At 48.9% G+C, this 12,519-nt stretch overlaps 1 protein-coding gene across 2 annotated transcripts in view; it reads left to right on the forward strand.

Annotated features, from left to right (window-relative positions):
• The window catches only part of RTF2 (replication termination factor 2), a 79,007-nt gene that overhangs the window by 61,566 nt on the left and 4,922 nt on the right, over nt 1-12,519 (forward strand). For both annotated transcript variants that reach the window (XR_014174838.1, XM_081946374.1), the window contains exons 7-8: nt 8,454-8,508; nt 9,175-9,261. Coding sequence is in view for 1 of the 2 variants with exons in the window: in XM_081946374.1 (XP_081802500.1) it covers nt 8,454-8,508; nt 9,175-9,261 (142 nt within the window). In the remaining variant the exon portion in view is untranslated. The remainder of the gene's footprint in view (nt 1-8,453; nt 8,509-9,174; nt 9,262-12,519) is intronic.

Genomic DNA, 12,519 nt, shown 5'->3' on the forward strand with positions numbered 1-12,519 from the left:
AAAAGAAGGACAAGTTTTACATTGATTTACAATATTAAATAAGGGACACGGTAGCTCAGGGGCTAAGACGCTGAGCTTGTCGATCCAGAAAGGTTGGTAGTTCGGCAGTTCAAATCCCTAGAGCCACGTAACAGAGTGAGCTCCCGTTACTTGTCCCAGCTTCTGCCAACCTAGCATTTCGAAAGCACGTAAAAAATGCAAGTGGAAAAAATAGGGACCACCTTTGGTGGGAAGGTAACAGCGTTCTGTGCACCTTCGGTGTTTAGTCATGCTGGCCACATGACCATGGAGATGTCTTCGAACAGCGCTGGCTCTTTGGTTTTGAAATGGAAATGAGCACCGCCCCCTAGAGTCGGGAACGACTAGCACATATGTGCAAGGGAAACCTTTACCTTTACAATATTAAATATGGAAGAACATTGAATTAATCTCTCGTTTTGTAACAATTTATTAAGTCTTGGATTATGCCGCCAAACATAACACCCTAGGCATATATGGATTATGCATATCTGTATGTAATATCCTGGTTTTGAAGCCTAAAAGTGTTGATGGAGGCATTGTTTAGCAATAGCAATAGCACCTTGACTTATATACCGCTTTATAGTGCTTTCCAGGCCTCTGTAAGCAATTTACAGAGTCAGCCTATTGCCCCCAACAATTTGGGTCCTCATTTTACCCACCTTGGAAAGATGGAAGGCTGAGTCAACTTTCAGCCTGTTGAGATTCAATGTGCCAAATTTCAGGTGGTTTATTCACTATAATACTGACTTACCCTCTACTACTGGTCTTTCCATGCATGCATCTTTAAAAGAAAACACTTCAGCACACTACCTATCTAAAGACCTGTATGTCGTTAGATAGGCACTATCTTTCATTTCCCTATTCATTTTTGAAGGCTGCATCAAGCAAAGGAAACCGAAAAATATGAATGTCATAATTTAAAGAAAAATACATCTTGAATTTTAGAAGAGCCTGGTGAGGCTAGTCTTAGATTTTGCAGTTGACCCACTCCAGCAAATAATTGTTTTGTGTTATTTCAAAATACTAATTTGTTTAAAATCTTGTAAAGGTTTCAAGGTTCTGTAAGGTGCTTAGTGGATCACACTGAGTTCAATCAATAATAACTTTTAAGGTCAATTATCAGGAGTGAGAAAAGGGTTTTAATCAAAAGCCATCTGTTCTTAATTTGTTTCTCTAAAATGAAAAGGTCATATGCCATCTAGTGGATGATAGATGATACAAACATACGGGTTATCCACATCTTAAAATTAAACTTGCTTGACATCTTTCTGTGTGTACTTTCGATGCCTTGCTATGGTACGTTTGGTTTTGTTGAGTAGTTTTCTTCTTTTTTGAAAACTCCGACAACCTAAACCTCCTATAAGAGGCAATTCTCTTTATTTCCAAACTCAAATATAGCAACTGCCCTTCCCCAAAGTTGGTGGAGACAATGGTCATGCATGGGTTAAGTCAGTAACCAATAGAACTGAGTCTACCAAAGTGATGTCATAGCTTCTGAGGAGCATGCTCCCGCTTTTTTAGACTCAGTTCGATTGGAATTGGCTGCGCTAATCGTTTTCTCCTTAACTAGTATTTAATAATTGACTATTCTAATTGAATTTAATTGACTTTTACTCAAAGAACAAAATTTCATCTAAATTGGATAGACAGGGAATAAGCTTCTCCTGGATCTTTGGAGGCAGGACTCTCAATAGCCCCAGGGCTGCTGGAGAGACATTGTCAGGGCTTTTTCAAGGCTTTTGCCTCTGAACTTGCCTCCGGGCTTCTGAGGCTCCCTGGCTAGCAGCGCAGTTTTGCAATAGCCGTTGAAGGCTCCACTCAGCGCTGCCTCCTCTGCTGCCTTCCCCTGGCTCTCCCTTGCCGCCAACGCCACTAACCACCACTGCCAGAAGCCGTCAGATGCTGCAGGGAGCCTCGAAAAGCCACCGCCGCTGGGAAGCCCCACTGCTGCCATCGCACCTCACCACTGTTCTTCCGCGCTGTCGCTAGATCACCCGCGGCTTCACCCTTGCCTCCGCAGCCTTGCCGCAAGACCTCCGACACCCACACGCACTTTGCGGCCTTGGCTACCTCGTGGCGCCAGCCCATAGGCTCTGTAGCCTCAGTGGCCATCTTGTTTGGGCGCAAAAATCATCTGGTGGCCATTTTAAGCTTCTTCAAGAGCCGTGAGTACAGGCCACGTATCCTGAGCCTCAACTGCCTCTGGTCTCCTTGGCCTCTGCTCCCACCACCGAACCCCCTTCATCTGGGGCCCACAGGCGCAGGCCTGCTCCGGAAGCTACCCCCACTGAGCCCCCTTCCAGGAACCCCAGGCCTAATCAGGGGGGCATAGGTAATCCATCCCCTCAGGAGGATGACAGGGCCTCTCAGGTCCCTACAAAGAAAGCCAGGGCCAAGACCAAGCACACTGAATCTCGCATATTCCAGGCCCAGAGGCCTGTTCACACCAGTCCCCCTCCTGACTTATCTTCGGATTCGGAGGATGACCTCTCCCCTGCGGCTTCCATTCTCCAGCCCGAGGATGCCAGAGGGACAGACGATTTAGCCAACAGTGGGGATGATTCGGATGGTGGCAGGAGCATTACCCGTGATGAGGATCCCCTCTACCAGGAAGACATTTCTCCCCCTCCCTGCCGCCACCGTTCTTACTCACTGGGCATGGCTGATATGATCTCTGAGGCCATCGAATGGGGCATAGTGGCTGGACTTAAACACAGGTCTTCTAACCGTTCTACTTCTCGCAGGCCTGCTTCTTCCTCTAATTCCAGGCGCAGGGATGGCGATCTCTCGGCTTCATCATCGCAAGAGCTACCCGGCACTTCCAGTCAACTGTCAGTTTTTGGGGAAGAGGAACGCCCTGCAAGAGATTCAGATCTCTCGGAAGACGAGTGTCTTCCTCCCGACCAACCTACCTTTGTTGATTTATTTAAACCTGCTGTCTTCGACCTCTCCTTTTTAAGGCCAAAAAAGATCGTGGGCATTCCTTCTCCCAAGGCGGCTCAGGGTACGGAGGCAGACAAGAATGACACCACTGATCCTCTCTTCATCCAACCTACAGTGGAAAAGGAGGTTATTCCATCGCCCACAGTCTTCATAGATGTTGTCCAGAATCAATGGGCGTCACCAGGTACAGGTCCCCTCCCCAGTACCTCGGACAAGCGCCTGTATAATGTCACTCCTGACCTCGCCAAGGTTTTGGAGGTACCTTCTATTGACTTACCTATAATTGGCTTTTCCTCTCCTAACGCAGCCTCAGCAGCTCCTGAGGAGGCTCTTCGCCCTGAAGACAAGAGGATAGAACAAACTCTGGTCAAGGAACACCAGGCCTCAGCTTGGGCCATTAGACCGGGTACCTCTGCTTCTTTCTTTAATCGCTCCGCTCTTTTATGGCTGAGACAACATCAAGCTCGCCTTCCAGCCTGAGATTCTAGGGCTCGCAGGGATATTAACAAAATTAAAGCGGCCCTAGAATACACAGCAGATGCCTCCTTGGATGCGGCCCGTTTTGCGTCCAAAGCTATTGCATCCTCCATCTCCACCCGCCTGCTTCTTTGGCTGAAGCAGTGGCAGGCAGAAACACGGGCCAACTGGAGGCTTGCCTCCTCTTTTATTCTTTCTCCCTTCTTTTTGGTCCTCCATTAGAGCCCCTACTGGTAGAGTCCAAGGATAAGCGGAAGGTTCTACAACCAGCCACAAAAAAGCAGGAGGGTTGGAACCAGTCTTTTTATCGCAGACAGCCCTTTCATGGCCAGGACGGGGGTGCCTCCAACTCCCTCCAACATCCCCAACGGCAGGCCCCACCCAGACAGGCCCTCTCCTTCTCCAACAGATCAGGCATAAACAACCAGAGATTCCAGCCCAGAAAGCCTTTCAGGGACAATTCCAACCGTTCCTTTAAGAGGCAGAAGTGACTGCCTGGAGGATCTCCCAATAGGGGGGCGTCTGGTGGCCTTCGCGGATTGTTGTGATGACATCATCAATGACGCGTGGGTCAGGTCCACAATCAGATTCGGCCTTCTCCTGGACTTGCACTCCAGCCCTCCGAACCACTTTGGCACGTGCCTGATCTCCAGGGACCCTCAAAGAAGGCTCCTAGTAGAGCAGGCCATTCATCATCTGCTCCAGATTTGGGCCATTCAACCTGTGCCTCCAGGCCAGGTGGGATGGGGTTTTTATTCTCGCCTTTTTATCGTGCCAAAGTCTTCGGGGGGCTGGAGAGCAATCCTAAATCTCAAATTTTTAAATCGATTCATCAGATACAGGAGATTGAAAGTATACTCTCTCCTATCAATTCTGGAGGGGTATGCGTAGACACGATCTCCTAACATCAGTGGATCTCACAGAGGCTTATCTCCACGTGCCCATTCACAGGCGACACAGACAGTTCTTCCACTCTGTCCATGTGGGCTGTCACTCCAAAATTGGGCCTCGGAAGGGACGGACGCTCTACGGTGCAGGTGGCCTCGTGGTCTCCTGTACGCCATCCCCTCCTTCCCCCTGATATAGAGGGTGATTCGGAAAATGATAGAGGAGGAGGCCAAGCTTATTCTAATCGCTCCCCATTGGCCGCGTCGACCATGGTACGCAGATCTGGTCAATCTTTCCGTGGAATGTCAGTGGCTTCTCCCAATGATACCGTCCCTCCCTCCTCAGGGCTCCATTCACCATCCCGACCTGCGCTGGCTCCGTCTAACCGCTTGGAGGCTGAGTGGGCGGTTTTGAGGGCGGCTAACCTTTCTGAGACGGTAATCCAAGCTATTCAGGCTTCCCGCCGCTCAGCCACTAATAGAATCTACGAATCTACGTGGCAGACCTTCGTTGCTTGGTGCCTGTCTCGAGGGGAGGACCCTCTGAAAACTTTGATTCCCTAACTATTGGAGTTCTTGCAACAGGGACTTGATAAGGGATTACGGCGGCAGGTGTCGGCTCTTAACTCGGTTCTCTCATTTCACCGAGACGAACCCCTCTCCTTGCACCCTCACATCCGCAGGTTCCTTAAGGGGGCTTCTAATCTCTGTCTTCCTGTCATACACCAATTTCCCTCATGGGATCTGACCAAAGTCCTTGACTTTCTCACTGACCTGCCCTTCGAACCTCTCAGGTCGGCCTCCTTGCATCACCTCACGCTTAAAACTTTCTTTCTGGTGGTCATAACATCTGCGCGGAGTGTTTCAGAACTGGTGGCTCTTTCCATCCATGCTGACTTGTGTGTGTTCCACCCAGACCGTGTGGTCCTTCGCATCGACCCCACCTTTGTCCCAAAAGTGAATTCGGCATTTCATCGCTCTCTGGATCTCACTCTTCCAAATTTCTGTTCTACTCCACCTCACAGTCTGGAGCGCAAATGGCACAAACTAGACGTCATGCTCTTAAGATCTACATCACCAAGACAGTAGTCTTCAGACGCAGCGAAGCCCTCTTCATATCTTTCCACCCTACCAACAAAGGGCTGAAAGCTTCTCCATCTATGATTGGCCAATGGATCAGGTCTGCCATTGCACAGACTTACATCACGCATCACCTCACACCTCCATCCAACATTACGGCTCATTCCATGCCCAGTGCGGCTACGTCAGCGGCATGGGCGCGGCAGGCCTCAGTGGAAGAGATCTGCAAGGCGGCTACCTGATCTACTCCTAATTCATTTGTACGACATTATAAGGTGGATCGGTATGCGTCGGTAGATGCGGCCTTCGGACGGCGGGTCCTTCAGCAAGTTCTTCCTTCTTCCAGCTCCTAGGCCAGTCTCATTCCCTCCCGGGGGCACACCATCTTTGGTACATCCCATGCATGACCGCTGTCTCCACCAACTTTGGAGAATGGGGCGTTGGTTCTTACCTGATATGCCCCTTCTCTGAGCAGGTGGAGACAGCAGTCATCCCCACCCATTTGGGTCCTGGCCTACTTCGCAAGGGAGATCTGGGAGCATATTGTGAAGGCACAGGATGGAAAGCGATTGTTCAGCGCACAGCAGTCTACTTATCTCCTTCGTCAAGAAAAGCGGGAGCATGCTCCTCAGAGGCAATGACATCACTTTTGTAGACTCAGTTCTATTGGTTACTGACTGAGTTAACCCATGCATGACCGCTGTCTTTACCTGCCCAGAGAAGGGGCGTATCAGGTAAGAACCAACGCCCCATTCTTTGGCCGAGAAAATGAAGTCAACTGCATACCTTTCATGCTGGCTTTGCTCATTAGACCTACAGTGGGGCAAAAAAGTATTTAGTCAACCACCAATTGTGCAAGTTCTCCCACTTAAAAAGATGAGAGAGGCCTGTAATTGGCATCATAGGTAGACCTCAACTGTGAGAGACAAAATGTAAAAAAAAAGACCAAACAATCACATTGGCTGATTTGGAAATAATTTATTTGCAAATTATGGTGGAAAATAAGTATTTGGTCACCTACAAACAAGCAAGATTTCTGGCTCTCACAGACCTGTACCTTCTTCTTTAGGAGACTCCTCTGTCCTGCACTCATTACCTGTATCAATGGCACCTGTTCGAACTTGTCATCAGTATAAAAGACACCTGTCCACAACCTCAAACAGTCACACTCCAAACTCCACTATGGTGAAGACCAAAGAGCTGTCAAAGGACACCAGAAACAAAATTGTAGACCTGCACCAGGCTGGGAAGACTGAACCTGCAATAGGCAAGCAGCTTGGTGTGAACAAATCAATTGTGGGAGCAATAATTAGAAAATGGAAGACATACAAGACCACTGATAATCTCCCTCGATCTGGGGCTCCACGCAAGATCTCACCCCGTGGGCTCAAAATGATCCCAAGAACGGTGAGCAAAAATCCCAGGATCACACGGGGGGACCTAGTGAATGACCTGCAGAGAGCTGGGACCAACGTAACAAAGGCTACCATCAGTAACACACTACGCCGCCAGGGACTCAGATCCTGCAGTGCCAGACGTGTCCCCCTGCTTAAGTCAGTCCATGTCCGGGCCCATCTGAAGTTTGCTAGAGAGCATTTGAATGATCCAGAAGAGGATTGGGAGAATGTCATATGGTCAGATGAAACCAAAATAGAACTGTTTGGTAGAAATACAACTCGTCGTGTTTGGAAGAGAGAGAATGCTGAGTTGCATCCAAAGAACACCATACCTACTGTGAAGCACGGGGGTGGCAACATCATGCTTTGGGGCTGTTTTTCTGCAAAGGGACTAGGACGACTGATCCGTGTACAGGACAGAATGAATGGGGCCATGTATTGTGAGATTTTGAGTGCAAACCTCCTTCCATCAGCAAGGGCATTGAAGATGAAACGTGGCTGGGTCTTTTAACATGACAATGATTCCAAACATACTGCCCGGGCAATGAAGGAGTGGCTTCGTAAGAAGGTCCTGGAGTGGCCTAGCCAGTCTCCAGATCTCAACCCCATAGAAAACCTTTGGAGGGAGTTGAAAGTCCGTGTTGCCCAGCGACAGCCCCAAAACATCACTGCTTTAGAGGAGATCTGCATGGAGGAATGGGCCAACATACCAGCAACAGTGTGTGCCAACCTTGTGAAGACTTACAGAAAACGTTTGACCTCTGTCATTGCCAACAAAGGATATATAACGAAATATTGAGATGAACTTTTGATACTGACCAAATACTTATTTTCCAGCATAATTTGCAAATAAATTATTTCCAAATCAGCCAATGTGATTGTTTGGTCTTTTTTTTTTACATTTTGTCTCTCACAGTTGAGGTCTACCTATGATGCCAATTACAGGCCTCTCTCATCTTTTTAAGTGGGAGAACTTGCACAATTGGTGGTTGACTAAATACTTTTTTGCCCCACTGTATGAATGTCTTATTGCAGGAGTGTCAAACTCAATTTCATTGAGGGCCACGTCAGGGTTATGTTTGACCTTGGGAAGCCAGGGTGGGCGTGGCCATCTGAACGTCAGTCATGTTGGTGGCCCAAGCGCTCTGCCAGTGAAAACAGGCTCTCAAGTTCCGTTTCTGGTTGCGACGGCCTCCTGCAATCCTCTGCCAGTGAAAATAGAACTCGCATGCTGAGAGTTGAGTTCCGTTTTCTCTGGCAGAGGCGCTACGAGCTGCTCCTTTGCTGTTTTTAGGGAAACCTGCCTACTGAAATGCCTGCCAGAAGTTCATATTGATGATACATCTGGATTCAGGATACAAATTTTCTCTTAGTTCAAGCATGTTTGCTTCATAATTTTTTTCCCAATGCCCAATACTTATATACTTGCCTTTCAATATTATAAAATAAAAATGGACTTAGAAATATATAGCCTTGCCTTCAGCTGAGTAGATTGTGTAGTTTTCTAAGTCGAAAGCAAGGATGACTGTATGAATGAATGTGTAAAGCGCCTCCAAGTCAAGTATATTCCTAGTTATCATATGTATCTTTGGATTTTGCTGGTCTTTGAGCTTCTTAAATCGTTTCTGGTTTGTTTCTTTTGTTTCAGAAATCCAAGAAATCTAAGGCAGCAGAGACCATTGTCAAATCAGAAGCCGCTGAAGGTGAATTGTTTATGTTGGGTTCAATTATTAATGCGGAAAAGAGATTAAAGATCTTATAAATCAAAATAAATAAAACCTATGTTTTTATTCTGTTATTTGCAAGGATTGTGAGCTCTTTTGTTGCATGGATTAGAAACTATATATTGAGTGAGTCTGCAGAAACTTCATATTAAATTAACTGGCTTTTTGGCTTTTCAGAGTACATTGAATCATAAATTAACCAGAAGGTGTATCACACGTGGCTATGCCTAAGAAGTTCACTGCAAAGATTAACAAGTTGCACAAATATCTTTAGTAGTCTTTAAATAGTCTTTAGCTTTCCCATCTTTTCTGATTTATTAGTGCTAGGTGCAATATACTTGTTAAAACATGTTAGTTGAACCTCTAGTGATGAGATTGGAAAAAAAGTAGGTGTAACGTTTGTGCCATTAGAACTTAACACAAATGTCCTCATTCTGCAAAAAGAGGTAGGCAAACATTGGCTGTCGTCCTACTTTTTTCCTTCCTTTTCTTTCAAAATTCAGCCAGTTATTCCTTCTCAAGAAAGAATAGCCTGATAGAGACTTGTCTTCCTGTGTCAGTCACAAAGTAATCTAATAGAAAAAAGAGTTTTAGTAATAAAAATAATCCATGTTGCATCATTTAACCTTTTTTACTATTGTACAGATTCACAGAGTCCATCTCAAGTAAATACTGCAAAGGATTCTACACAGACTGGAGAAAAGAGAAGCATTACTTTCTGCAAGAGTACAGGTTGGTGTAACATCTCCAAACCTAATTTATAAATGCTCCATTCAATAGATACTACAGGTGAAGCTGTTGCAACCAAGTGTCTTCTTCACTTCCATAAACTGAAAGATCAGAGTTTACAGAATTAAGTTCCTTTCTTACTGAGGGTACTTTCCCTATTGCTGTTAATCATGGTTAAGTGTTGAGTTTTAAACCTACAGAAGCTAATTAGGCTTCCATCTTAAGTAAAAATTGAAAGTTAAATATTTAACTGTGCTGAGCAGCTTGCTCGAACTTGGTTCTTGGCAGATTTAATTGAGCTGCTATGTTGTCTTTAAGTTAGCGATACCTGAAAGATTCCCTGTTATGCCTCAGAGAACCAAACTTTTGGGATGTAAATATTTCTGTATTTACAAAATGCAGAATTCAAAAGTTGCCTTTTGAAAAGTACCATATTTTTTGGAGTATAAAACGCATTGGAGTATAAGACATACCAAGGTTTTGAAGAGGCCATTTTTTTAAAAGTAGGTAGGAAGATAGAGCGAGGGAGAGGGAGAGAAAGAGAGAGAAATACAATAGGTGGGTAGGGAGAGGGAGAAAGTAGTTAGGTAGGTGTTCTGACCCCCCTTCCTCCGTTGCCCACACAGCACACACACTCCGGAACAGTACAAGGGAACAAGGTTTATTACACCAACAGACAAGAGGCTTTGTGGCAGCAAGCCACCAAGACAGAACTCACAAAGACAGCACACACAAAAGCAGCAATCCAGCTTGCCAGGATCCCAGACTAGAGTTGCTGTCCAAAGTCCTTTGTTGATTGCTACGCCGAGCCTCTCCAGAGTCAACCCTTTTATAACCTAAAAAGGGCGTCTCCCAAACAGCACCTGAGAGCTCTTTACTGCCTATAATTACGCCCACGCTCCATGCGTTTGTGGGCGCGCCGGAAACGGGCATCTCGAAACGCCCTACTAAGTCCTGAGTCACTATCCTCTCCGCTGCTCCAAGGCAGGGCATCGGGAGTCCTCCTCCTCTCGCTCTCACCGCTGCTCCATGCCTCTGGCGCCACCTGGTGGCCGACCAGACTCTCGGATTCCTGCTCAGCCTCCGAATCCTGTCCAGGATCGCACCTCTCCTCTGGAGCTAACTCGTATGGAGTCTCACTCTCGGAGTCTGGTGACAGCGGCACCGGCTGGGCCACAACACTATCCCTCACCGCAGGGCCCTTTCCCCGGGCCTGACGCTCGGGATGCGGTCGAGAGGGAAATTGTCCATGATAGGCCCGCACCAAAGCTGGAGCATGCACAGCCGTCGCATCGGTCCAGGACCCCCCGTCCGAGTCCTCGTCCGCCCAGTCGACCAAATACTGGAACCGACCCTTGAGCCATCTCAAGTCACGGATCCGGGTCACTCTGTGCGATGGCCGTGCGTGCACCTCAGGCGACGACGGCAGGGGTGAAGAGGGACGTCGGAGAGGACAATCCGACCGCTCAGGGATCAGGAGCGAGTGATGGAACACCGGGTGTACTCGCATCGAGCGCGGGAGGGTCAGGCGATAGGCCACCGGATTGATAACGGCCTCCACAGGGAACGGCCCCAGATACCGGTGGTCCAAATTCCTCGTAGGCCGGTGGGACGGAAGATGCCGCGTGGACAACCACACGCGATCACCCACGGCCAATTCCGGCACCGCACGGCGAAACCTGTCCGCCACCCGCTTGTAATCCTCCTTCGCCTGATTCAAGTAGCGGCGCACCATCTGGTGAACCGCCTGAAGCTCAGAGAGGAAATCCTGCGCTGCGGGGACCGGAGAGTCCACGGGGGTGAGAGGGAAAAAACGAGGGTGGTACCCGACGTTCGCCATGAAAAGCGTCGTCCGTGTGGAGGAGTGCTGCGAGTTGTTGAACGCAAACTCCGCCACGGCGAGGTACTCCGCCCAATTGTTCTGCTGCTGGTTCACGAAGCAGCGCAGATATTGTTCCAGAATCCCAATCACCTTCTCCGTCCCTCCATCGGTTTCGGGATGGTGCGCCGAGGACAGACAAACTTGAACGTCAAGAGCGGCCATCAGCCCTTTCCAGAACTGGGCCGTGAATTGTGTACCACAATCGGAGACGACCCGGTCAGGTAGGCCGTGCAGCCGGAACACGTGCTGGATGAACATGCGGGCGGTGGCGCGGGCTGTCGGCAATCTCCGGCAGGGGATGAAATGCGCCATCTTGGTGAGCATGTCCACCACCACTAGGACCGTAGTGAAACCGGACGACGGAGGCGGTTCCGTCAAGAAGTCCATGGACACGGCTCCCCAGGGTCTGTTCGGGGTCGGCAATGGCTGTAGCAAGCCTGGAGGAGCTCCCGTCGCTGATTTGGCCTGTCGACACTGCACACATGACGTGACGTACGTCTGCACATCGTGTCGCAGGCGAGGCCACCAAAACGTACGGGAAACCAGGTGCAAAGTTTTGAACAGGCCAAAGTGTCCCGCTGCCGGAGTGTCATGACATTGGGAGAGAACCAATCCACGGAGCGGTCCTGCAGGCACGTAGAGCCGATCCCGATACCTCAAAAGGTCCTCGTCAAAGGTCCACGGGGATGTCGGCCCTACCTCTGCCCGCCGTTGTTCCACCCACTCGTCGTTTCGCTGCGCATTCCGTATCAACGACCGTAAATCCACGGGTTCCTGGATTGCAGCGAAAGACTCGACGGGTAGGACCGTCCGGGGGGGCAGTGAGTCAGCAGGGTCTGAGTACTCCGGCTTTCTAGACAGGGCATCCGCCCTCTGGTTCAAGGCACTGGAGATATACGTGACCTTGAAGTGGAACCGGGCAAAAAACAGAGACCACCGGATCTGGCGCTGATTGAGCTTCCGCGCTGTTGTCAAAAACTCCAGATTCCGATGGTCTGTCCGGACTTCGACCTGATGCCTGGCCCCCTCCAGGTGATGTCGCCAGGCTTCAAACGCCGCCTTGATAGCCAGCAACTCCTTCTCCCAGATGGTATAATTGCGCTCGGAAGGATTGAGTTTCCGAGAGTAATAGGCACAAGGGAAAAGGGTGCCATCAGGGGAGTGAGCCTGCAATAACACCGCCCCCACCGCGATGTCGGACGCATCCGCCTCGACTACAAAGGGGCGATGGGGATCAGGGTGTTTCAAGATTGGCTCCTTTGTAAAAGCGCGCTTCAAGGCCATGAACGCTTGTTCCGTGGACCCCCAGTGAAACGGCACTTTCTTTTGCAGGAGCCGAGTGAGGGGCGCGGTCAAGAAAGCAAAGCCGGGGATGAAGG

Source organism: Natrix helvetica (genome assembly GCF_964273705.1).
Source record: "Natrix helvetica genome assembly, chromosome: 3".
NCBI classification, from domain to species: Eukaryota; Metazoa; Chordata; class Lepidosauria; order Squamata; family Natricidae; genus Natrix; species Natrix helvetica.